The 27,366-nt window shown below is 39.1% G+C and overlaps 1 protein-coding gene across 12 annotated transcripts in view; it reads right to left on the bottom strand.

Annotated features, from left to right (window-relative positions):
- The window catches only part of Spats2l (spermatogenesis associated serine rich 2 like), a 167,246-nt gene that overhangs the window by 15,875 nt on the left and 124,005 nt on the right, over nt 1-27,366 (bottom strand). For all 12 annotated transcript variants that reach the window (XM_069995762.1, XM_069995763.1, XM_069995754.1 and 9 more), the window contains 2 exons: nt 19,558-19,764; nt 18,083-18,218 (listed from right to left, as the gene is read on the bottom strand). In XM_069995762.1, the coding sequence (XP_069851863.1) occupies nt 18,083-18,218; nt 19,558-19,764 (343 nt within the window). The remainder of the gene's footprint in view (nt 1-18,082; nt 18,219-19,557; nt 19,765-27,366) is intronic.

Genomic DNA, 27,366 nt, shown 5'->3' with positions numbered 1-27,366 from the left:
CATTATAGTTCTCTTATTTCTTGCTTAATCATTTGAGAACTTAATTAATTAATTAATCCTACATAAAGTAATTATCTGTCCAAGTTTGTTTCTCAACCTATTCCCTAATCTCCTAGTTCCTTTCTCAGAAGTTACAACTCATTAAAAATCCCTTCTAGTGACACTGTCCAAAAAGAAATGTACTCATTACCTGATATATGTAACTGTAACCCCTCTATGTGCCACTTTTATAATAACAATAAAAAGTAAAAACTAAAAAAATTGATTCTAGATCTCATTCTACCTGTTTATGTTTAATAAACATAGGTGTCAGATGCTATTTTTCTTTTATTTGGACCCTAACTGTTTCAAAATGCATCTCTAAAATTTAAGGCCTTTGAGGACCATAACCATCTTGTTACTCTGTCACCTAAAACATTATATAACAATTGCATAATAATTTAATATTGCCAACATCTACTTAGTATTCCCATTTCTCCAACTGTCCTATGAGTCTTAACAGTTTGTTTATACTAGGATCAAAATAAGACCTGCTCATTATAATTAGCTGGTTGATTCTTAAATGAGTATATGTGTATTGTGCAAACATGTGTTCCAGTATTGAAACTCAATGTCTTGTGATCTTGCTTGGCTTTTAGGCTTTTTTGGCTAGCACTCTACCACGTAAGCCACATTTCCAGTTAGCTTTTTGTTGGTTAAGTGGAGGTAGGAGTCTGCCTAGGCTATTCCAAACCAAACATTGATCCTCAGATCTTAGCCTCCTGAGAAACTTGGCATGAGTCAAATGTGCCCACTTTAAATGTACTTCAATTTATCAGTTCTCTCCTCTGTTTTTTTCATCTCTTCTATAATTTGCTTGAAGGAAGCAGGTTGTATGTCCTGAAGAGCTATCCAAAGTCTGAATTTTTCTAATTACATCACCATGGCTTTATTTTGTCTATTTTCTTTACATTCCCTATAAATCTGTTAACAAATATTAAAATTTGATGGAATTCAAGTTGATTTTCTTCAGATTAAAAAAATTGTCTATTTTTGTGGCACTGGGATTTGAACCTACAACCTTACTATACTGCTAAGCCATACCTCTAGCCTGGTTTTTGATGGTTATTTTAATGACAGCGTCTCAGTTCCTGCCTCCAGCCCTGTTTTACACTGCTTAACTTGAAGATAAGAGTGTTGCTTCTTATCCAGGCATGTACCTTGTCCGCAATCTTGCTATTTCAGGTTTTATTCTTGTTGCTGGCATGACCATTATGTACCATTGTGTCCATCTTCCTTCTGTTGAGATGGAGGGGTCTCACAGGCTTTTCTGTCCAAGCTGGGCTGGAACTGTAATCCTCCCAATCTCAACCTCCCAAGTAGCTAGGATTACAGGTGTGAGCTACCATTGCCTGGCTTGGAGAGGATAATGTCTTTCTGTGTTTGCTGATAGAATCATATCATTAGGTATACATCCTCAAAAAAAATCAAATCTGAGCCTCAAGGTTCTATACGTAATAATTACAACAAGTGATATGCTATTGTAAACATGAAGGACATGTCTCTGTTTTTATGATATTCCCAGTCACTGATGATGATTGCTTAGATCAACAGAGTTTACAAAATAGGAATAATCAGGTTCTTCGACTTCTTCATTTATTTATAGGAATCCTTCTCTGGAGAGCAATTTCCATTGACCAATTATTTAGGAGGGAAAGCAATAGTTTTTCCATCCTTATGGTGTCTACCTTTCCTTTCACATGATTTGGGAGGAATATGAGAGGGCCTGTATGTAGGACTTGCTACATACAGGAAAAAGAGATGCAGATGGTAAGATTGGAAGTTAGAACTCGAAGGCTTCTCAATAGAGTCCCCAGGTTTTGAGAAACGCACAGTACATGGCTAAGGAGAAAACTTTCATGTGACCCAAGACTGCTCTGCCTTTAGCTGTCTAGTGGATAATGGAGGAGAAAACTGTAATGAGAAAGTCCACAAAGTTACCCACTCCATATCACCTAAGTGCAGACTCCAGGAGCTGGGAATTCATCAGGCTTTGTGTCCATTGGGAAGGGAGAATATGTGGGGAAAAGCCTTTACTATTTCCTACAAGGTTTTGTTCATTAAATTTGCTAACACAATTCTGTGCCCAGAGAGCTTACAAGATGGGCATTTGTGTATATCACATATCTCCAGGTCAAACACTTATTAACCAAAGCCAGATAGTCCTACAATGGTTAGTTCAGACCTTCCAGGCTAGCAACAGGAGGGATGAAGGTTTACACAATAAATTGTTAATCTGCTTAATGCACACACTGGGGATGTAAAAAAGCCTGTGAAGTTGGCATCAAACCATGCTTCCATTCCGCTGGGTATTTCAACAAAGGAAGATCATCCTCAGGCATCTTACTAATTCAAGCACGGCTCTGTATGACTGCTTTCAAAACTCAACCGCACAAAGGCAAGGCAAGGATGTGCTGAGTCAGGACCCGGCTAGGAACCGGTGGACAGAAGCAATGCAAGCTCAGGGGGGAGCCTGAGGCAGATAAACCTGACCCTCCCTGGAGAATCTCGCTACTTTGGACCTGGATTTTGCGAGTTTTGCTTTCAAGGCAGTAGAGCTGGGGAAGGAAAGTGGATGTGGCAGATGAAGAAGTGCAGTCCAGCCTGCACTGACAGCCAGCTGTCAGACAGTGAGGAGCCAGCTTCATATAAGCTGAGCCCCAGATTAAGAGAAGGCGGAAGGACGAAAGAGGTCCCAGGACAGAGACACATAGGGGAAGTGCTGCTTGATGAAAAACAGCTCTGCAAGCTGGATAAGGACCTGGGTAGTCTGGCAGAACCCTGGCTTGGAATGATCTGATGTCGAGGGAGAGGGAGATAATGGGAGAGGAAGGACATCAGAGCTGATGAGTCACTGAGGAATCAGAGACATGTCACAAACCACTGTTTTAACTGGGGTAGCAGAAAGGTCACGTTTGCTTTCTAGGTACTTCCGTAGAGAGAGGTTATCAGCCTGCAGTCCTTCAAAATGAGAGTTGTGCAAACAAGCACAACTGCCCCTAAGTACATTAGGCAGCCCTGCTGGTGCCCTATTAGAATGATCTCATTTAAACTTCAGGGCACCCCAGGCAGTGTGAACAATGCGCTCACCTTGTACATCGCCTTGGCCTTGACCGGTGCCCTCCACTATTCCTTGAAGTCAACCTCCTCCCGAATCTGCTCTGTTCATCTAATTTAACTCTTCCTTCAAATCTTTGCTTAATTCATCTTGCCCCCCAAAGGTGAGTTTTTAAAACCTTCTGTTCAACTTTTAGATCTTATTATGGGTTGCTCAACAGGAATTCCTTAATAGTGTTGCATTTTAGGGAAGGCAGCCCCCTCATTCTCTATGGCAGAACAGTGATGAAACTTTTTAACTGGTACACCAGAGTGCTTGCATAATTAATCATGTCTATGCACAAGTCTATGTGATGTTGGTCATAGACAGAATCTAATCATTTACTACACAAGCTTATGAATAGAAGTATAATGATCTTCACCAAGCACACAAAATAGGTTGTTGGTGATTCGGTTTGCAACTAGGGATAGCTTGCTTAATTGTTGAAATGTCTGCTTTCCCCATTAATCTGAGATTTTTAAGTATTGACAGTTTTTGTTTTTCAATAACGATCCTCTGAACTTGACAAAAATACAGAACTCTTTAATTGGCTTGGACTTATGCCACATTAAGCCTGCTCTACATAAACAGACAGCACATAAAACCCTTGTAACCTCATGTGTTTCAATCTTGCCCTTTATTCTTCCAAAACCACATCTTCTTTTATCTAAACTGCTTGGATAGTAAAATTTTATTTTGTTGCCATAAAAAAGCTTTTATTATCAAAGCAATAAGATGTAAGGAGGAGATTACTATGGCAAAGACTTTATGGTTTATTATATAGTTAATCACAAAGATAAAGTGTCATTTTATTAAAAAACGTTTCCACTGCTTTGATTCCTTTTTGAAGGAACTGATAATAATAATGACAATACAGTGATTTTAATAATAATAATAATAGAATCAGAAAGCCCTTTAGTAGGAATAGATTTATGATTTTCTCCTCTGTGAAAGATCTATCTTTAAAACTGGAGAATAAGACACTGAGTGACAAAATGCCTCTTTGGGGAGCGTGGATGAGCCATGTCAGGCTTAGTGTTCTTCAGAAATAAAGAGGCTGTGATTGGCAGGCCACTGAAGGACCTTCTCACAAGAACCGGCTGGTGGACACTGAAGTGATAAAAGCAGAATTTCAAAGGAAATTAAAAAAAAATCCATCTGCAATAACTGCCAGAGTTGGAGGTTTAAGAGTTAAAATTAGGCCACATCCCACCTGTAATGCATTTGCCTGGGGAAGAATGCAGTGAAAGAAACTGCAGGGGACCATCTGATCCCAGACAATTTTGCTTCAGTTCCTTCTTGGGGATAAAGTGCTTCTGTTGTTGGAGCATACTTAATTCATCACCTGCCAACCAGAGTAGGCTGGGGCAGCAGAAAGGGCAGAAAATCTAGAGTAGGGCCTGACAGGATGAGCAGGCGGTAGAAGAATCTGTATTCCAAGAGAAGTTGGAGCTTCTGGGGAGAAAGAAATCTAATGAATGCTAATGCTAATGGAATGTTTCAGTGTTTCTGGCCTCTCCCAAACAGCACAAAGCACACAAACGAGTGATAAGCCACCAAACCAGGCTTCCCAGTTAAAACTTTCCATTTCTTTCACTGAAAAGGAAAGAACACTTTGTTCACTCTGGGTTCTGTCCTCATTATTACATAGAAGGAAGAACTGTGATGTCACCTAGCAGGGCCCTGTGACTGCCAAATGGGCCACTTCCCTTTGCCAGCTGGCCCTGAAGGAAGAGGGACCAGTACTGTCTAATCACATAAACCATACTGTGTTGACCCTATGGGTTCCATTGCCAGTCTAACTTCCTTACTATCCAGGAAGTGGGTCCAGGAAGTGGAGATGGGGTTCAGCTAACCTGTTTCTCAATTATTTTAGCTGTCAACAAAACCTCTTCTTTGGCCTGGTAGCCACAGATGCAGCAAGACCACGGGTAGTTCTGCAGTCAGAGGACAAACAGCTCTAAGTGTAAGTAGAGTCTATGTTCTGCTCTTCAATGCTATGAGTTTTCAGTTCTTCCTTTCTCCATTGAGAGGTAGCTCTTCCTCTTGTCCCCTCTCCTACACCACCCTTTATGCTGGATATGTTTCCCTGATTTAACCTTAACCTCATTATCAAGTAGCTGGCTATGTTTATTTACCTTTTGTTACATTGCTAGAGATCCTGGATCTGTCACCTTGGAATCCACATATTTGCATTTAGGGCTTTACAACAACCTGAATTCTGTTCATTACTGGAAAAACACAGTGGATTTTCCCCAAAATGTAGCAATAATGACAAATTGTAAATTGAATATGAGTAGACACAAACTCAACTTAGGTCTACAGTATATAGACTAGGGTTGGTACACAATCATTTGAAAAATTGCCCACTAATTATGACAAGTCATGGAAATAAAGAAGCAGTGTTTCTAAGCATGAACCATGCTTAATATACTAAGCAAAGTAAATATCCCTCTGATTGTGAGCAACAACAATCAACTTACTAATCATATGAGTCCATCAGATTTCTATTTTTTTGGTCAAAGGTAATACAATGTATTTATATCTTTTAACCTGAATATTTTATATTGGAATCATGTAATAATCTAAAGCCACAGTTTATATTTCATCATACTATCTGAAGTACATTTTGGAAGTGAAATACGTGCAGATTTAATGTAAGGAATAACTCCCAACACAATTCCAGAGTTCCTCAAAAATGACATAGTTAACCCACAGGGACTCCTTTTCCTTGTTGGAAATTTTCAAATATAGAGTTGAAAATTTCTTTATGTGTACCATTTCCCCATTATCAAATGCTCAACTGGAAAAAAATCTATATTCCTCATATACTTTCATCATATGGGATTTAACATAGGACTAATTAATAATAACATTTCTTATCTTTCTTAATTGCTTCCTAGGGCTTGTTCTCTTTGTAGTCAGGAGGCATAGTTTACCTTTATTTCAGTTTCAACAAAACAGAACTTAGTACATGCCTCCCCTGACCCCCATTTATAGTAACATCTATGGAAGAAAAAAGCAAATTAAGGGCATGATTTACAGAACTGAGTGAACATTCTCTTTCACATTTTTCCTTCATTTGACATGCTTATTTTTTAGAAATGGAAAATATAAAAAGTAGGATAAAAGAAAGCAAAAATTATAACAAGATAAAAATTCTTCTTTGTCTTCATACAAAAATTAGGACTAACAACTCTGCATCTTCTGTTATATTTCTTTCCAAGAACACTTTTGTAAAAACATGGGGGAGAGGTATTAATATTCATGGAAGGTATTATAGCTGATCATGAATAATTTGGGAATAGAAACTGTAAGAGACTGATATATAGTACAAGAAGGATCAGAAACCCTGGCCCACATCCAACCCAAGGCAGCCAGGTCTAACCTCTCCTGTCTCTGGCCTTCTGGCAGGCTCCTGGGTTCTTTGGCTCTCAGGTATAAAGGGGGTGGGGGTAGGTGAGAATGAATGTGCACACCTGTCTGCCCAAGTCTCACATGCTCTCACTTTCTCAGTAATACCTCACTCTAGCCAGTGACTCCCAAAGTAGGGACATAAATAAAATATTAAACTCTAAAATGTAGACCTTTCTAATCTTTAGTATACAGATTAATATTAATTCACACGTATAATTTATTTATGGATTTTTCCGATTTGAGAGGCATGTGCTCAAAATTCATTTATTGATGGAGTAGGACCTAAGGGATTGATTCCTCCCAGAGCATATTATGGTCCTTCTTCATGCTTCTGATTCCTTCTGTCGGGAATTTTCCATTTCCCTTTTCCATCTGGCAAATCTCTAGTCATCCTTCAAGATCCAGCTCAAATGCCACTCTACAACTAGCCAGCCAGGACTGATTTCCTCCTTCCTATCCCCTAGAACTCTATTACTGTATTTGTCACACTGCACACTACATAGCTTATTTCTGCCTGCAGCCCCTAGGCCTTTTTTGTGTGTGTGTGTGGAGGTCTGGGGGCTTGAACTCAGGGCCTCAGCATTGTCAATGAGCATTTTTGCTCTAGGCTAGTGCTCTACCACTGAGCCACAGCTCTGATTCTGTTTTTTTGGGGGTGGTGGTGGTGGTGGTATGTGTTTGTGTATATATGTATGTGTGTGTTGAATTGGAGGTATGAGTCTCATGGTCTTTCCTTCCTGGTCTGGCTTTGAACCAAGATCCTCAGATCTTAGCCTCCTGAGTAGCTAGGGTTACAGGTGTGAGCCAACTCTGCCCAGCTAGACTTTTTAAGGAGAGAGACTGTCTTCATCCCTTAGTGTTTTTCACTATGAGCCTTCAAGCATACCCAGATCATTTTCATTCAAACTCATGAAATTCAGCCAATGTATGTTCTGAGGCTCCAGAAAATTCTATGGTCCACGTTCACTGAATCAGAATCAGAATCAGAAGTGGGGGCAGATGCATGTGTGCACATGTACATGCACAGACACACACAGATGTTTGAGAACTACACATATATCTATCTACTTATTGAACAGAGGGAGGAGAAAAGAGGAAAAGAATGGGAGAGGTATGGCAAGACAGACTATGGGAAGAACTGTCATGGTGGTGATTGTGGTCACGCAGAATCAGGGGTCCCTTTGCCTTCTCTCTTTCTCCCAGGAATAAACAGTAAAACTGTGATGAAATATCCACATTTTGGAGCTAAGATCAGTTGTATGCTAAACACACAGAAAGTTTTAGAAGGATAACTTTTCCCAGTTTCTTGGAGGTAGAGAACAACAAACTTGTGATATGTCATTTTTTGTGACATGCTATTTTGAAAAGGAAAATAAACTATATAGATTAAACATCCATGAGGGGAGGCTGGGCTAGAGTTGGTCCAAAATGATCTGAGAAGTGCACTGCTTTGTATATGAATCTTTCCAAAATTCACAGGAAATGATGCCCTGCTTTGTAGTGGAGTAGATGTTACAAAACCCATCCAGCTTCAGATGCAGATTTTGTAGAGATGAGACTGAAAATCAATTCTAAGTCTACATCCCTTACTTCCCAAAGAAGTGGTTAATAAATCTGATTTTCCTTAAAATATTGCCTCCTAAGAATGAAGAATCTATAGCCACTGAAAGAATAATACAGCATACATATAAGGATTTGTATTATACTCAATTCATGTGCAGCCTTACTACATGATTTATTGCCATTTTAGCTGACAGAGTGTCTAAAATGGTTCCTTAGTCATATTCTATACCAGTCCAACAAGCAGAAATAGCTCCAAGACCCTTTTTGAAATTGTAATCTAGAATAGCTCTCTGAAATATTATGAAGTATTTGATATTTATGTTAATACAGAACAAATTCATCTTATTTTTCCCAGTGAAAATGGAATATATTATAAATCTTAAAATGATCATACTCCAGTACCCTATGGAAATGTGTAGATAGAACTATTTGCTTAATTTCTTTTTATATTTTTACTCTCCAGTAGAAACTATTTCTTTTTTTTTTTTTTTCAGTCATGGGGTTTGAACTTAGGGCCTGGCTGCTGTCCCTGAGCTCTTTTGCGCAAGACCAGTGCTCTACAACTTTGAGCTACAGCTCTGCTTCCAGTTTTCTGGTGGTTAATTGGAAATAAGAGCGTCACAGACTTTCCTGCCTGGGCTGGCTTTGAACCCTGATCCTCAGATCTCAGACTTTTAAATAGCTAGGATTACAAGTGTGAGCTACCAGTACCTGCCATTTTCAGATGATGTTACTCGGCTAGCTGACTGGTAGCCTTTATTTGCTGAAAAAATCCTGAAATCTTTTTTTTTTTTTAATTTCACACTGAATTCAGCATCAACTTCTTGTCACAGCTATTACTGAAAGTCTATTAGTCTGTAAGGGAGTCTTCCCATACAAGTGTGTGGCTGACATAAAGTATGGCAGCAATTCCCACCTGCAGCTCAGGAAAGCTGTTAACATGAGCTGCTATTTATGCTGCTTTCCTGGGAACTATACCTAAACTGAAAGGGCCAGTTCAGTACATTTTGTATTTATCAACCCGCTCTTCCTTCACATCAACTGATTCATTCAGTCCTCAAAGTAGCCCTGGGGAAACATCTACTGCAGAGAAAAACCTCAGGGAGGAAAGAAAATAGTAAAAGAGAAGATTTCACTTCTCAAAAGCTATACTTATTTAGAATGACACATATTCACAAATGAGGCAAGATGGGAAATACACTGTTACCATGGGGACTTGCCTTAGTCACAAAGTTGCAGTCACCTTGAATTTCTCCATGATAGAAGGTGTTTGCCCCTTTTCACAATTTCAGAATGGATCCAAGAACTTATTTCTGTTTATTGGACTTGTGCAGAGTGAGGAAAAGGAGTCATTTTGTGCCATTTATCAGCTAGACAGTAACACAAACCTTCCATATGGTTCTCCTGAGGTATAAATGTATTTATTAGCCTCTTTTATTATGGTCCCTTCACATTTTCGCAAGTGTGTGCTCATCTCCACACTGTGTTCTTTTCATATTCTCATACACTGTAGAATATTGGATTGGGGAGAAAAAATAGTTTAATTTCCTTTGTAAAGTGTGTTGTACAATCAATACACAGGTGGGCACTTAGAAAAAAAATTTGATAAGAAAGGAATTTATCAGAAAGTCTTGTATGCACAGGTTTTGATCAATGGATAGATGGCATTATTTATTTCCAGAGCAGAAGACTATAGACCTATTATTAAAAATGTTTTTAAAAAATATTAAAAACACAATCTAGACTTTTGATTTAGTCAAAAAGCAAAAATCCAAAACAACTCCCCACCCCCATAAGCCAAATGCTTCATTTTTGCCTTCATTATATGTTTTGTCTAAGAGCTGGAAAAAGCTAGCAATTTTTTTTAACATGTTCTCTATAATTACATAGGGAACTGAAGGCACTGTGCCATCATCGTTGAACAACGGCAAGTGACTGAAAGGCTCCTCACGTCTTCTGCTGGCTATCCCATTATATCCACACCTGGTTGAATGGCACACAGAAAATGTCTGTACAACTCCACGGCTCAGATATTTTGATTGTAGTTTGCATACTAAGAATGGTCACTAGTTTTTGGCCACACTGGCTTTACAATGAGATCTCTATTCATTCTCCAGGCTACATCAACATCCTTCATGTGACTGAATAAAAAAGCAACATCCGCTTGCTACACAGATCTACTTCTGGGACCTTTACCACCTAAGATGTGTCTTTTCTATTAAAGTTGATGTATCTCCATAACTCAAATAATGGCTCAATTAATAAAGGATAAATGAATGGCAAAGAAGTATTTATTTAAGCACTACTGCACCACTGGCTGTGCAAAAGACCTTCTGTTTCATTCAGCTTAAAGAGCACAGGGCTGCTGCAGTCTAATGCCAACAACCTGGTGTTGGCATTAAAGTGACTGGACATATGCCACAGATGCCCAAGCACACCAAGTAATATTGCTGTCTGGCCGAAGCCAAAGAAGAATTATAACAGATGTTTAATAGAACACTTCCCCACTGTATTTATCTTTACATGCCTCAGATCTTCTTCCTAATCCTGGTCCCTGCTGTGATACCTGGTTTTATTGCAAAATGAGAAAAAGACTCAGGTAGAGACAGAATGGCTAATGAAAGTGACTGCTTGTCATTAGCTACAGCCTTCAGTTCTTAATTTTTCCATTTTCTTCTAAAGACTGAGTTGAATTCTATAATGAAAAACCGACAAAAAAAGCAAAGCCCTCAATTTTTCTACACTACAGTATAATTGTTTTTCTGATCTCAAGGAGGCAAAAATGTAATTTGACCTTTAAATCGTGTAGCTAGGAGGTTTATGTTTCAAGCAGTATGGAAAAAGTATTTTCCTGCTGCACTGATTGAAAAGAGAGGGCATGAAGATATGTGTTTTGAGTATGTAAGCAATTGGCCAGTGGTTGATCTGGAGGGCAGCTGGCGGGGAGGACAGATGCTCAGGGAGAGCATCTGTAAAGAATGTAAAAGGAGAGTCTGTCCTATCCTCAAGAGCGATGGCAGAAACTGCTACAGAGACTGTGTACTCTGCCAGGGGAATTCTGAGCAGGGGAATTCTTGGGCTGGAGTTCCTTGTATGGGAGCACAAGAAGAGGGGGTGGGACAGGGGAGTGGCTATCCTGTGGATTTGTCCCTGATTCTACCTAGAACAGGTTGCCACAGTTCTTTTTTACTATTATGCCAACTAAAAACATTGCCAGACTCTCATGGAGGACAAACTCACACTGTGGAGAACCATTACTTTGCCTTAGACTTGGTATTCACTTTTCAGGAATTTTCACTCTAACTAGTGGTCTTTGCTACCTTTTTTTTTTTTTTAGTCCTGGGGCTTGAACCCTGGGCCTACTGCACTGTCCCTCAGCTCTTCAGCTCAAGGCAAGCATTCTACCACTTGAGCCACAACGCCACTTCTGGTTTTCTGGTGGTTAATTGGAAATAAGAGTCTTATGGACTTTCCTGCCTGGGTTGGCTTTGAACAACGATCCTCAGATCTCTGGCACCCGGCTTTTGTTTTTTGAGATGGAGTTCTTACTATGTATCTCAGGCTGGTCTTGAATTCATGAACCTCCTTCCCTAGCCTCCTGAATGCTGGAACTTTACATGTACATCACCAGGCCAGGCAACTACTGGTTTTCAACAACAGATGTGCAAGAGTTACTTAGAATTTTTTTTTAAAAAAATTCCTTTACAGACATCTGCATCTCTGGAGTTTGCACTTTGGCAAGGGAGAACTCAGAGCCTTGAGCTTTAAATTACAGTTTTCACACATACTTTGGTATAGAGAGAACTAAATATTGATTTATAGGAATCATCAGTCAATGTGAAGTTATTCATAGTGAAAACAAATAAGCAACAGAGGGCACAGAAAAGCCAAGCTGCCCGCATTGTATGGGAAGGCAAGCTTCATACAAAAGCAACTCAGTGAGTGTGAGCTGGGGTTCTGTTATCTCTAGTCCCTGCTGGGAAAATGATAATGTTTTATGATATAGCCAGCCCTAGGTAACTGTCCTGGTTAAATGCCGACTTAGATTTTTTGCTGCTTAATGGTTTTCTTCAATAACTGTATTGAGCAAACATTCTCCACCAGACAAGACAAGAATTATGGTGGATGATAACCCTCCAAAAGTGAAAGAAATGATTTTCTTTGGATTTGAATCATAGTGACTTCAAGGACATATTTTCAAATAATTTTATACTATTTGGCCGTTCAAGGAACAACAAATTGAGAAATGGCATTGACTGTCATCTGGATAGTTGTGAAACACAACAGCCTCATTTTTTCCTATTTGTGTGGCCTTCTCAAATCTATATCCCAGAAAACAACCACCTGTAATATTTAAAATGATACAGAGGTGCTATCTGGCGTGTGTGTGGCCACTCTGGTGATGACTTTGATAATGTGTATATGGATTTGCTTGGCTACAAAGCTCCGGTGAAAAACAGAGGGAAGTAAGGAATAATAGAAGATTAGTTATTCCTTCAGCTAAGAAGAACTCTAAAGATAATAATCTTAGAGTTATTCTTTTGGCTGGGGGATAGATTCTCAACAGAGCATGTGTTCCTATGAAAATATATTACTTTTGGAGAAAGGACACATCATCCATGTAAGACAAATTATTTTCAATGGTTAAAAAGAAGGAAAAAAGGATGACACTGGAAACACTAAATTCCTGTCTCTAATTCAATGGTACAATGACTGTTCTTGGCCTGTAGGGGACGGCAGGAGAAACACACACACACACACACACACACACACACACACACCACCACCACCACCACCACCACCACCACCACCACCACCACCACCACCACCACCACCACCATCACCACCACCACCACCACTACTACTATAGAGGAAGAAATAATGGAAAGATGAAGGGAAAGGTGGCAGAGAAAAGAGCAAGGAAGGAGGCTGGAGGGAACTGAAAGATCTGACCTACATCCAAATTCCTCCTAGGCCAGACCTAGCACTGCTTCAGGAAAAACAAACACAAGGTATAGGAACCGTTTTGGCTTCTTCCTACAAAATTTGTATTTTGACTGATTTCCCTTTCCTATTTGAAAGCAAAGCAGCTTTAAAAGATTGTCCTCCTCTTCCCCATGCTCTGCATTGCTTCGCCACCCCTCCCCTCCCCCCAGCACAGTCTACCTTGATGGCTCATGACTGACTTCCATTTTCCTTAAGAGTGTTGTTAGATGTTAAATTGACAATTGCACCTAACTCAATTTGGGAATATTTTCCACTCCAGCATATGGCACATATATCAAGCATTATTATCTTTTCTCGGTGTTTTTCTTTTAAATTTAATGTTTTATTGCTCACTTCCAGCCTTCACAATCAACATGGACAGACATACACCGATTTGTGATGAGAAGCTAGACTACTCTGCACAGAAAGCAATTAACTCTGGCAGCTATGATTCCAAAGAATGAATATTTTCCAGTTGTGGTAGGAGGCCAATCACACAGAAAAGAAACCAGCTGTTTCACGTTAGTTTCTAATGTGACTTTTCATGCTCTTGTTGCCAAAGTTATTTTCCATTCAGACATATTGTGAGAGCATCGTGGCATCTCTGTTAACCTCCTAAATCCCCTGTCCTTTCTGGGGGGAAAAAAGGAGAGTGCCCTCTGTCATGGTTAGTCAGCCCTATGTAACTCTGTCCTGGTTAGATGCCAAGTTCGATTATAAATTGTAGCTCCTTAATGGCTTACTTCAATAACTGCACTGAAGAAGAATCCTTCACAGACTGACGGGAAGGATAAGCAGTCGGCTCATTTTGCCCTGGCATGTGCTTGGGTGGTAATGAGGATGTGCAAACAACTGCTTTCTCCTTTCTCCTGGCTTCTTGAAGTCACCATTCCCATGAATCCCAGCAGGGAGGGAGGGAGGGAGGGAGGGAGGGAGGGAGGGAGGGAGAGGGAGGGAGAGAGAGAGAGAGAGAGAGAGAGAGAGAGAGAGAGAGAGAGAGAGAGAGAGAGAGAGAGAGAGAGAGAGAGAGAGAGAGAGAAAGAGAGAGAGAGAGAGTACTTTAGTCCCGCAGGACTCACGTCCTCAAGCTGGAACTCTGGTAGCAAAATGGATATTTCATATTTCTTTCCTGAGAGTTTTTAGCTATTTCTATATGAGAGACGGTGCCTATTAACCATTTAGAAGGTGGTAGATTCGGTGGTCCCAAAGCAAGGAGAGGAGAGGAAGGAGTGGAAATGAATGTTCACACCCATGCCCCAGTGGGCCACATGAATGAACCTCTGTCTCAGAACCAGTTGTCCTTCCATAGCTAGATTCTCCTAGTGATAGGATCCGAGGTTGTGATGGAATTTAATCGGGTGGTGGTAACATTTTCAGATCTCTCTAAGGCTTACAATGGGGGATTTGTCAACACAAAAGCTTTTCCCAAAACTTCTAAGCTGCCTTCTTCAATTCTGCAACCTGTTATTTTTTAAGAGCTTCCATTCCTAAAATTTCCTCCTTAGAAAACAAGTGGGAGGTTTTGTCCAAGTCCATCACTATGTTGGCTGGACTGTAGGCTTATTTGGAGCAGAGGCGAAGTTTTCCATTTGGCAGAAATACACGAAAAAGGGTTGAAGTAAAAAAAAAAAAAGTACTTTGGTTTTATTTTAAAGTTAACACTTACGCAAGTATTGTGGAGCATTTTATTTTTTAATCAAGGGTTAGCTCAACAGATGAGCGCTGGAGTTCACTCCTCTTCCAGTGACTGCACACAGGGAACAGCTAGCCAACGTCTTTTCTCCTTCAGCGTGGAGAAGGGTCCCCTTGTCACGCAGGTGACTTTGAAGAGCATTGCCACATCAGTTTAGGGCATACTGGGAAACTCCAGCAGAGAAAGCATAGCATCCTTGGGTGCTGACTTTCCTGGCCCAATGCTTTTGGCTCTTGAGGAGTAAAACACTCCAAGAATCTGTGGTAAATCTCAAGATGTCTCGTGACCCATGTGCTATTCATTTTACTAAGAAGTGGAGTGAAATAAAAAGTATTCAGACCAGCTGTACAACAGAGAGGGAATTTGAGGTTAGTGCTATGCTTGGTCAGTAAGTGTGTGAGTCACTTATGCAGAAGGAATCATACAGGAGCCCCAGAGGAAGCAGTCTCTTAAGAGCCATGGAAATGGCTAGGACAGAACATGCTTCTCTCTATGACTCTGTCAAAGGTCCCCAAAGAGGGACTGGCAAAACACCACCTTCATGATGTCTAGGTAACATCGCCTTTCTTCACTGTTTTTGGCAGCCACAATGGCAGAGCTGAGCAGTTGCATAGAGTCTGTGGAGCTCATAATAATTACAGATTATTTATCATCCAGTCTCTAGATCAACTCCACTGACCCTGGCTTTAGAGAACAGGCTTGGAAGATAGATATAAGTAAGGGCAACTTAATTTAAGGATAGATGGGAAGAGCCAAGTAAGTATAAAATAATAACAATAATACGAGCATTTATTGGTAGTGAGTCTTTCCTTTCTCTACATACTCAAATGTGTTCCTGGATGGGATTTAAAAGAAGCTATCATTTAATCAAAAGGGAAGAGTTCTGGTGAGATCCCGATGCCATGGCTGGGTAGAGGAAAAGGATCCCTTACCTCTGAGGTCCTGTGAAGTTCTGAATGGTGATGGAAAGAAATGTTTTTGGTGTTTTCCCCAAGACCCATCCACAACCTTAGGATATTATAAGTAGCAGATGGTTTAAAATTCATGAATTTAAATAAAGTTAGTGTGAAGCTTAATCCTTAGTTTTACACAACTCCACAGTTTCTGCTAAAAGGCCATCCATGTTAAAGCGAAGACTTGGAAATCAGAAAAAAAAAGAACGAAGAAGATGAGATAAAATTCTATTATGGAGGGCGAAGGGATGTAGGAAACATGTCGCATGAGCATGGGAATTACGGATATGTATTTTATTTTTTCTACATTTTCTTCTTTGTTTTGATGTGAATTCCTTGATTTTCCTCTGGAGACCTGTGGCTCTCCATCTCTTGGTCCCTAGGGTCCAAGTAAGAGTCTCCCCACTGCCAATATATGATTCTGGTCTCGACAGTGAGAAGACTATCCCTCTGGACACAGTGATTAATGGCTAAGAGACAGATATGTGATTCAAACCAGTTAATAAAATTTTCTTTTTTTTGTCGGTCGTGGGGCTTGAACTCCGGGCCTAGGTGCTGTCCCTGAGCTCTTCAGCTCAAGGCTAGTGCTCTACCACTTGAGCCACAGCACCTCTTCTGGTTTTCTGGTAGTTAATTGGAGGTAAGAGTCCCGTGGACTTTCCTGTCCAGGCTGGCTTTGAACGGTATCCTCATACCTCAGCCTCCTGAGTGGCTATGATTACAGGTGTGAACCACTGGCACCCAGCTAATAAGTTTTTTTTTTTTTTGCTGGAACTGCCAGAAATACTCTTAGATCTCAGAGGCTAAGGGTTATGGCAGTCTGGAGTCGACAATGAGGCTATTTTGCTATTATATGCTGTGATTTTAGTTACTCAGGAGGCTGAGATCTGAAGCCAGACCACACAGAACAGTCTGAGAAAACTCTATCTTCAATTACTCAGAAAAAAGATGGAACTAGAGCTGTGGATTAAGTGGGAGAGCATGAGCTATGAGAGAAAAAAGCCAAACAAGTGTGCAAGGTCCTGAGTGCCCCAGTGCCAGAACACACACACACACACACACACACACACACACACACACACACACACACACACACACACACACACACACACACACACACACACACACACACACACACACACACCCCAAAACAAAAAAAAATCTACACAAAACAACAAGAAGCAAAACAACAACCAGAACTGGAAGATTAAAGGGGACACTTTCAGTGGAGGAGGGAGAAGAAAATGAATAATAGAATTTAGGTTTAAAAGCAAATTTGTATGAAGAAATCTAGAATTTTCATGTATGTCACCCAATTGATTCTCTTATGTCTTTAACTAGGGTAACTTTAGTTTCACTCACTGGAAATTTAGAGTCCTACTAATACACAGAAAATATTTTTGTACTGATCATAACAACCTATACTAATATTTCTTTTTTTTATTGTGAAAATACTGTACAGAGGGGTTACAATTACATGGGCAAGATAATGAGTACATTTCTTATCAAGCATTGTAGCTTCCTCCTTTGTTTCCAATTCCCATCCATTCCCATCCTCCCCCTACCCAATCCTCCCCACCCTCCTGTCCCGCTGCCCCCCCCCCGCCCCACCAAAGTTGTAAGGTTCGTTTTCGACATACGACTTTTACGTCTCATTGTTGCAATGGGTCCACCTGTATCCCTATTTAAACTATTTGTTTTTTCCCTTCCCCTCCACAAATTATACCAACCTTAAATACAGTGAAAGCAGGGGTTATACCGAGGGGGAGGAACATACAAAGCAATATTTCATTCTAACTATGGAGTTAAACAGATGTTTAGGGCTCAAAGAAATGTCTTCCATCAAAGTTAGTTGTAAGGAAGGGCAGTCAAACTACATCATACACTATTTCTAATTCTCATCCTAACAATAACCAATAACGTGATTCTACCACTAAGCTTACATAAGTTGTTACTTTTGGCTAAGGAGTTTTTCTTATAATGTTGAAAATAGTGTTTTCTTAGTAGCTTTCCTGTTATTCACCTTTCAGGGATTTGTCAAAAATATTTATTGAAGTTTTATTCTTTGTTTATTCTATATTCTTCATATGTTTTGGGTCCAACTTTAAACTCCAATAAATTATGTCTATTGGTTTTCTTATTCAAATACTTTCTCTTCCTTTTTATTCCCAAGATATATGCTTTGGCCTGCAAAGCTTAAAAAATAAAACTGCTGGAGAGTTGTTGTGTGATGTTCATGTATTAAACAAACAACGTTTTCCATCTGATGCTTTTACAAACTACAGGAACAGCTCGAGCACTGTGAATTTATAGTTCCTTGGGCGAATTACTCACCAGTTGTGTAATTCAGCAAAGGCAGCTTTAATCTTCTTCACCGAACTGTCCACTTCTTCCTTGATCATGACACGGTATCTAGTCAGAGAAACAGTGCAGCGTTGCAGATCTTTCACTGATTTCTCAATATTTGGGCCTAAAATTGATTTTAAAAGAAAGATTAACTTTAGCTCCTGAGTTAAAACTGCAAAGCAACTGACCTAAACCAAAATAGATTTTTCTCTTTGGGTTCTAAAAGAAAATCAAAATTCTATAAAATGGGAGGTTCATTCTGCTTTCCAGACTACCATAATTTTTCCAATAAGTTCTTTGGCCAATCTATCTGGGGTACACTTGTCTCCTTTGTTCTTCAATAAGAGGCCCTGATCATTCTGTTCTATCACAAACCGTGGTGTCTCAGAATCTAAAGACCATTCAGGCTGTTGGCAATCTCCATAAACACTACTGTGTGGAGCTAAAAGCCAGCAGGGCTTTTGGAAGAGGAAAATGACACTGTGATTGAGAGAGGTGCAAATGAGCCAGAGAGAAGATGGAGTACTCGTGCCAGGTACACTGGCTCTGGCCCACCAGGCATAAGCTAGGCCTGTAATTAGAGCAGCAGCATTTAAAGTGGCTCTCTGGGTACCCACCTCATCTGACTTCCTAAAATTGTCACCCAGGTCCACCTAGTGCATGGAAAATAGGCAGAGTGTACTTATCCCAACAAGAGTACAGTTCTTAGAAGAAATGTCACTCATGAAATATATTAAACCAACACCAAGGAAATCTTTGTCTGGGCTTGCCTGGAACTGCTGTCCTCCTGTTCATAGCCTCCCCTGTCATGGAGATGACAGATAGGCACCACCATACCCAGCTATGGGTTGGGAAGGAGTCTTGAGTGTATATCTGGCCTGGCCTTGAACCATGATTCTCTCTATCTCAGCTTCCCAAGTAGTCAAGATCAATCCCTTTATTTTCCTTTTTTTAAATCCCTTTATTTTCTAAGGCTAGTTATCAATCACATTTATCAAAGCTAACACAATTAAAATTCAGTGTGTCAAATATAATAATACTCTCTTTTGGAGTTAGAGTATCTGAAAGTTCTGACCTTAGAGTGAATTGACATGGGGAAGACCATCTCTGAAGAAGTGATATCATGTAAGTTAGGAACTTAAGTCTTATTTTCTCTGTGAATTGCATTAACACTTGCTATATAAGCAATTAGGGTTGGAAGGGTGGTGCATTTTTATCCCTGCTTACAAAGAGAGCAGCCACAAAGGGCACAGGAGGGGCATCTGAACACTCAAGACTTCATTTACACGGGAGAAATCACATCTGCCTTTTAATCAATCTGGGTCACAGAAAAAAATGCAATTTCATGTGCATCTCTTCTCATTAAGCATCATCTTTTGCAAAGTTCTTACATTCTGGCATTCTCCTCTGTGTGAAAAATGTGTTGAAACATTTGTACAAACCCCCCCCCCCCCCCACTTTACCTCTTTTTTTCGCCAACTCATCTGGCTTTATTTCAAGATGAGCTGCAGGGACATTGGACTTAACAGGAGACATTTTTGCTTTAGGCTTGCTTGGGTTGCAAAGCTGCTCAGCTGACCACTGTAGGCCATCTGATCTCTCTGATGTTCCATGTATGGGTTTGGGGTTCCCATCTAATGACATCTTCTGTTGCAGTAGTCTGTTGCCTTCTGTAAGAGAATACCAAACAATGACTGTGAAGGGAAAAACTAAAAACACGTAACAAAAATGATGGAAGATGCCAAGATTTCCGGCTTTGTATACATGTAGGTAAGAGTGCCTTTCATCGCTAAACAGTCAAGAAACTGTTTTAAAAGAATCCTCAAGCTGGGCGCCAGTGGCTCACGCCTGTAATACTATTCAGGAGACTGAGATCTGAGGATTGCCGTGCAAAGCCAGCCTGGGCAGGAAAGTCTGTGAGACTCTTATCTCCAATTAGTCACCAGAAAACCAGAAGTGGCGCTGTGGCTCAAGTAGTAGAACGCTTGCCTTGAGCTGAAGAGCCCAGGCCCAGAGTTCAAGCCCCACAACCAACCAAAAAAAATTTTTTTTCCCCCAGAAGATCAAAGGTTGTACTAGAAAGAATCTTGTGTTTTGAGTAAGAAGACCTGGCTGTGTGTTTGGCTTTTGTAATTGCTTGCAGAGTTAGCCAAGGCAATTCACTTAATATCTCTGAGCTTTGGTTTCCTCACTATCCAGCAAGGTTACTGAGATGCTCACAGGAGATGAGCATGCGTTTCCTTCACACCCTCCCCCCATTCCAGTAAAGGCTTAGGCATCTTTAAGTATGATTTCATATTAAAGCCATAAAAATGTAGCTCTTCTATCTCCAAGTGCTACATTAATGCCATGTGGTATTTTATGCTGAAGTAATGAAGGCAGAAGAGTGACTGGAGATAGGGCAAGAATGAAGTGACAACAGGTACTATAACCATTTCATCTAATTTATGGAGGAATTAAATCAGGAAACATCATCATAATATCTCAACTATATTTAAAATCCAGGGAGTTAGATCCTCTCTAGAGCTTTAATAGATGTGGCAATAAATTAGCAGCACATTGCTTTTGGCATCTTTTAAAGGTAGGCTCCTATGTAGTTATTGCTGGAGTGAATTAAACAGCATAGCAGGGCCTAAAAGGGAAATGTATCACCCTTAAGATCTTACTGAGGGCTTTGGGTATGAAAAAAGGAAGCTAATTTTGAAGGCTATGTTTTTGGAGAAAGCTGGCTTTAGTGGGAAAAAAAATGCAGTTTGGTTCTGGAAGCTTCCAAATATCCTGGGCAACCTTGAAGGCAAGTCTTCACTTCTCTGGCAGCCATGGCTTGCGTTTACACAGAGCACAGACGTCTCCTTGAAACGCAGTGCCTGTTTCGTACAGTCATCCCACCCTGCTTCTATTCTCCCATGGTGCTGCTGAAAAAGCCCATGCATTCTATGTTAACACAAGGCTTCTGTTTGCTTCTGACCACAGCCCTGCAGAGGGCTATGACCTCCTAGAAGCAGACACGGATCAGATTCATATTTAGAAGCCCTATCCTTGTGTTTGGCTCAATAACTTTCTGTAGAATTGTGATGGCACAAAAGTACACTTAAAATGATTTCATGGAAATACATATTTTTAAAAAAAGGAACAAGGAACACCTTTCCTCACATTGTCACAAACATTACAGTGCAAAAGAATCGGATCTGGGGTTTCAGCCATTATTTCACTTATGATCTGTTGAATCTGTCATTCATAACCTACATGTCAAGAAGCTTCCACCGAGTTTTCATTGGCTGGATGATAAAAAATTTACTTCAAGGGCTATTATATACCACACAGATTCCAACAAAGGTAGTGAACAAGTAAATACCAGAAACGGCATCTTCTCCAATAAATGGTAGTATGCCATTTTATCTCTAGCTATTCTAAGCAGAACTTCACTGTAGGCCAGTGGTGGTTGGACTGCAGTGTGAAGTGACTCTCCCAGAGATTCTGACTCAGCAGTGGGCTAGTGTTCTGCCTCCCAGGCGATTGTGCTACATGGTGGGCAGCACCCACCTGATGAGGCATCTGTAAGTGCACCCTGGCTCCAGCATCTTCCCTTTCTATGTCACGGCTGAGATCCAGTCTCGAGGAGGTATTATAAACTGAGACTCTAAAATGGCTCTTTGTTCACAGTGTAGTAAATTAATCATATTCTTGCAAACAAAGGGAGTTACAGCCTAATGGAAATAATGACCTTAGATAGGGGAACAAAAATTATTCTGTGAAGAGGCAAATGAATTTTAAACAGAAGACAAGCATACTAATGAGCATAGGCTCATTAACCTAGAGCTAAAGATATTTTGTTTGTGTATCAGAGAACTGATAGGAGTGTTTCTGGTTCATTTCATCATTCATAAAACATATTTACTGAGAAATACGAGTAGCAGTGTTTTTGTAAGGTTCTGAAAAACATTGGTTGGGGTCATGGAACCCTGGGAAGATTTAAAATTCTCAAAGACTGCTTTGATACATTTGCACGTTGACCGTACAGGTCTGCCTTTAAATATAGTAAAGCTCTGGGGGCACTTTCAGATGAAAACTGGTGGAGAGTTACACAGCTATTACAGAATCATGTTCGTCTTGACCACAAATCCTGAACTTCGGCAATAGAATAATGGGAGTTTTCCCCTAGATGCAGTAAATTGGAAACACCATCAGTCCTTGTGAACTTTTGCAGCCTGTAGATGAGTGGCAGTTGATTCACACAAGCCTGCACAGACTAATAAGGCAGCACTACTCACATGTGACTACTGAATATCTGAAATGCGGCTTGTCTAAATCGAGATATTCTTTATGTGGGAAAAAATACACTGAAATTTGAAGGCTTAGTGCAAGAGAAAAAATTTATAGTATAGTGCTTCTTTAATCATTTTAAAAACACTGGAACTAGAGGTGTGTCACAGTGACAGAGGGTTTGCTAGCATGTGCAAGGACCTGGGTTCAATCTCCAGTACTACAATAAATAAATAAAATATTGGTTATTTATTGAAATGATAATATTATAGGTATGTTAACAAAAATACATTAGCCAATTTATTTCCCCTACTTTTTTCTAACTACAAAATTTCATTTATTAAAATACTTGGTGGAAGTAACCATGAATACATCAAATATTTAAAAATGTGGGAGAGAACAGTTAACAGCCTAAAATTTCTCAATACTTAAATGACTTAAATAATTTACCTTTTCAGTGATTTTTATTTTTTGTCAAAAAATAAATTTACTTAATTTTAAACTTAGGTCAGCATGCTTTTGTGTTATATAAAAGGAGAAAATACTTAGTAAAAATGACAAGTTTGCAGCAATTATAAGAAAGGTAATGTAATGTAACATAACAGTTACAGTTGTCTAGATGTAATCATTTTCAAAACATAAATTCAATAGGTAGTAGGAAAGTGTGCAAAGCACATTAGGAACTACAGCCCATAAGAAATATAAATATACTTCTAGTGATTATATAAATATCCCAAACCACCCTGATTTGAAAAAGTAGCTTCTATAAAATGTCATAGCAGGCATTATTTATTTTCAAAATGTTATTATAAATAAGAAATATCATCTTGATTAAATGGCAACATCAGCATTTCTTAGCAAAAAATGTAGTATACACATAGAAAGGTATTCAAGTTTCCAAGTTTGATCATCATTAAAATGTTCTCTACAAGCCGGGCGCTGGTGGCTCACGCCTGTAATCCTAGCTACTCAGGAGGCTGAGATCTGAGGATCACGGTTCAAAGCCAGCCCGGGCAGGAGAGACAGTGAGACTCCTATCTCAAATAAACCACCAGAAAACCGGAAGTGGCGCTGTAGCTCAAGTGGTAGAGCGCTCGCCTTGAGCTGAAGAGCTGAAGGACAGCGCCCAGGCCCGGAGTTCAAGCCCCACGACCGACAAAAAAAAAAAAAAAAAAAAAAAAAATGTTCTCTACAACTGATAATAACTACACACACCAAGGTAAAATGATAAATATCTTCTACTTTGAAGAAAGTACATGAAACAACACTCCAATATCCTCAAATGCCTAGACTCTAGAAGAATGCTTTTAAAGGTCCTCCTTCATTATGATTATGACATGTGTCTGAACACTTAATGGTTTCCTAGTCTTCTCAGTACCCAGTGATTGCATTTTCTGTTATTACTAAACAATCATGACTTCAGCTCGCAATAGTGTCAGTTTATGGGAGGCACCCTGCCATTTTAAGAGCGGCTACAATGTCATTCCAAATCACCATGCTATAGCCCATACGGAGAGAATGTCCACTTAATTTTTTTTGAACTTTGCAGGTAACACAGGAGTAGGAGAAAACATCCCTGGTTGAAAACAATCAAAAGAAGTCACTGTCCATGAAAAGCTGCCACAGGAAAATCTGGCAGTTAGGAATATTATAAGCAGAGACTAGAACCCTAGTAGTCCAGTATTTCCATCATCTTCATTTTTCAGATTTTCATCATGCAACTCTCGAGCAGGTGTTGGTGAAGTTGAGTGACCACCCACTGACCCACTCCATACAGAGTAAAGTGGTCTAAGCTTGGGAAGCTGGGATGCAGTTGTCTTTCCTCGGGGAAGTTGGTGTAGTTTTTCTACCCTAATTCTTTATTTGTATGTGTTTTTAATGTAGCTACTAGAAAACATAAACTATATGTGCAGCTTGGGCTGAATATCTATTGGATGGCATGAATATAAATCATTAAGAGGTAGTACAATTTAATTACTACTCATTTATATTTTAGGATGTAAAAATACTTGAATGTGCCTTAAATACCCTCTGAAACATTGGAAAACAGAAATAGTAATGTATATCTTATTTATCATTATATGCTAGAACCTAGTGGATACATGATATATATTCAAGTGAATATGTGTGAAGGCATGTATAAATGAATCAGTATTATTTTAGTACTTTGTATTTCTAGGTCCTTTCCAATTGAAGAGGGCCAAGTTTGAAAAGAATCTCTATGAGATTCCATCTCACTCCAGTTAATTGGCTAACATCAAGAATTTGAACAACAACAAATGCTGGCAGGGATGTGGGGAAAAAGCAATGATATTGCACTGTTGGTGGGAATGTAAACTAGTAAAACCACTCTGGAAGGAGGTTTGGAGGTTACTCAAAAAAAACTAAACATCAAACTTCCCTATGACACAGCCACACCACTCTTGGGCATCTACCCAGAACGTCCTATGTCAGGATACAGTAAAGACACTTGTACATTCACGTTCACTATTCACAAAAGCCAAGTTACAGAAACAGCCTCGATGCTCTACAATAGATGAGTGGATCCATAAAATGTGGGTTTTTACTCTTCCATTAGAAAGAATAAGAATATGTCATTTGCATGGAAATGGATGGACATAAAACAAATCATGCTAAGTGAGGTAACCAAGCTCAAAGACACAAATGGCACTTATTTTCTCTCATATGTAGAAGCTAGATCTAAATTATAACTGGACATGGTAACCTATACAAGACTCTAGGCATGTACACATAGTCAGACTTGAGGAGGAGAATACCCTTAGGGGAAGGAACCCAAACTCGTAATTCCTCTGAACATTTTAAATACTATTTATTGAAACAAATTCGAAGAAATGAAAACATGGGGTATTTGTTGTTGTCTTTTTATTGTCTTTTTATGGGAGGCAAAAAGGAGGTGTTGAAAGAAATGGAGGAAGGGTAAACAGTCATGGTATTATGGTATATTACGAACTATGCAACTTGAGGGCAAGGACAGGAGGGAGAAACTGGAGGAAAGCAAAGGAAGGGTGACATTGTCCAAAAAAGAAATGTACTCATGACCTGACATGAAATTGTAACTTCTCTGTATAACACTTTAATAATAACAATAAAGTTATATTTAAAAAAGAGTCTCTAACTCTGTCTTTAATAATCATAAAATATTTGAACCAAATTAGCCATATCTTGGAAAGAAAAATTACCTGTAAAAAAAAACCCAATCTGCTCAGACAAGAATAAAACTATATACATTTTCATGTAATATTTGTCAATGTATCTGGCAATGGCTCCTAAAAGCTCATGTGGTTTTGAATTTAAATATTACCTGAGCCGCCTTTTTACTAAAAGTACTTTTCAGATCCTGTTACAGATGGAATGTAAGTTACTGAACATAATTTTATTTCTGAATCAAGTAGATTCAATATATACATCATATGAAATGCTCATCTTGTGCTAGCTCTGGCTTATATATAGGACAAGTAACTCTGATCTTAACAATTAGTATGTAAAATGTGAAAAACTAATATAAACTAATTAGCATAGAAAAATCTAAGGTGACCTTTCCCAACTAAATTGTCTTGGCACCTCTACTGAAAATTGTATGTATGTAATGTATCAATTTTTGGACTTTATTCCAATAATTTAGTTATCTATACTCACACCATACCACTGCCACACTGGCTCACTCATTGCACTTATGCAGCAAGTCTTTAAACATTTTTTAAAATTATCTTTAAGTAGTTGTACAAAAGGGTTTCAACTCAACATGCTTATTTATGTTATGTAGGAGTTTTAATAAGAGCAATGTATGTCCTCAAATATTGTATTCTCTTTTTTAAGACTGCTTGGTTATCTTAAATTTTTTTTAACATTTCAATAGAAATTTAAAAATTGGTTCATCCATTTCAACCAAAAATCTAACCAGATTTTGGTTGGACTTGTGTTGAAACTATAAATTTGAAGAAACCTAGTATATTATCAACATTGAACCTTTTGATCCTTGATCATGATATATTACACAATTTTAAGTTTTTAATCATTTGTCTCAGTATTGTTTTAGTTTTAAGACTTATGTGTCTCTATCAAATTTATTCCTAGACATTTTAGACTTATTTTGATTTTGTATATAAAATTTAAAAATTTCAATGTGCAAATGTTAGTTACCAGAGTACATAATTTGTTACTTTATACATTGATCTTATATCCAGAGATCTAGTTCATTTTCTTATTAGATCTGATAGCTTTATTTTTAATTTTGTTGGTAGATTTCTTAAGATTTTTCTTTTTGGACAGGATCTCTTTGTTGCTTAAGCTAGTCTCAAACTCACAACTTTCAGTTAAGTCAGTTTGGCTGGTGTAGGATCCTATAAATATAAATTAAGTCAAGCTGGCTGGTAGTAGTATTGAACAAATCTATACTGTTAGTTGATGTTCAATCTATTCATTTTATCAAGTACTAAAAATACAGGTATTAAAACCTACATCTAGCTTATACTTGCCTTCTTCTATCAAATCCTATTTCACATATTTTGAAGCTATTTTACTGAGTGCATACAGATTCACAATGATCATTTCTCCTGATAAATTGATTTACTTATTACTATAAAGTGACCCTTCAGTATTTCTGGTACTGAAGTTTTTGTTGTTAATATAACCATAGTGAATTTTTATGCTTACTCTTAACAGTATCAATTTATTTGTGTGTGTGTGTGTGTGTCAGTTGTGGGGCCTGAACTCTGGGCCTGGGCACTGTCCCTCAGCTCTTCAGCTCAAGGCTAGCACTCTACCACTTGAGCCACAGCGCCACTTCTGGCTTTTTGCTGCTTATGTGGTGCTGAGGAATTGAACCCAGGGCCTCATGCATGCAAGGCAAGCACTCTACCACTGAGCCACCTTCCCAGCCCCAACAGTACCAGTTTTTATATTTCAAATGTCATTGGTTTCTATCTTTATGTTTCAGAGTATCTTTGAGAATAACCACAATAATCACATTAGTTGCTTTTTTTTAAGGC

This window comes from Dipodomys merriami, unplaced genomic scaffold, assembly GCF_024711535.1.
Source record: "Dipodomys merriami isolate MVZ:Mamm:240054 unplaced genomic scaffold, mDipMer1.0.p SCAF_49, whole genome shotgun sequence".
In the NCBI taxonomy this organism is placed as follows: Eukaryota; Metazoa; Chordata; class Mammalia; order Rodentia; family Heteromyidae; genus Dipodomys; species Dipodomys merriami.
This window is presented reverse-complemented; position numbering and strand designations above follow the sequence as displayed.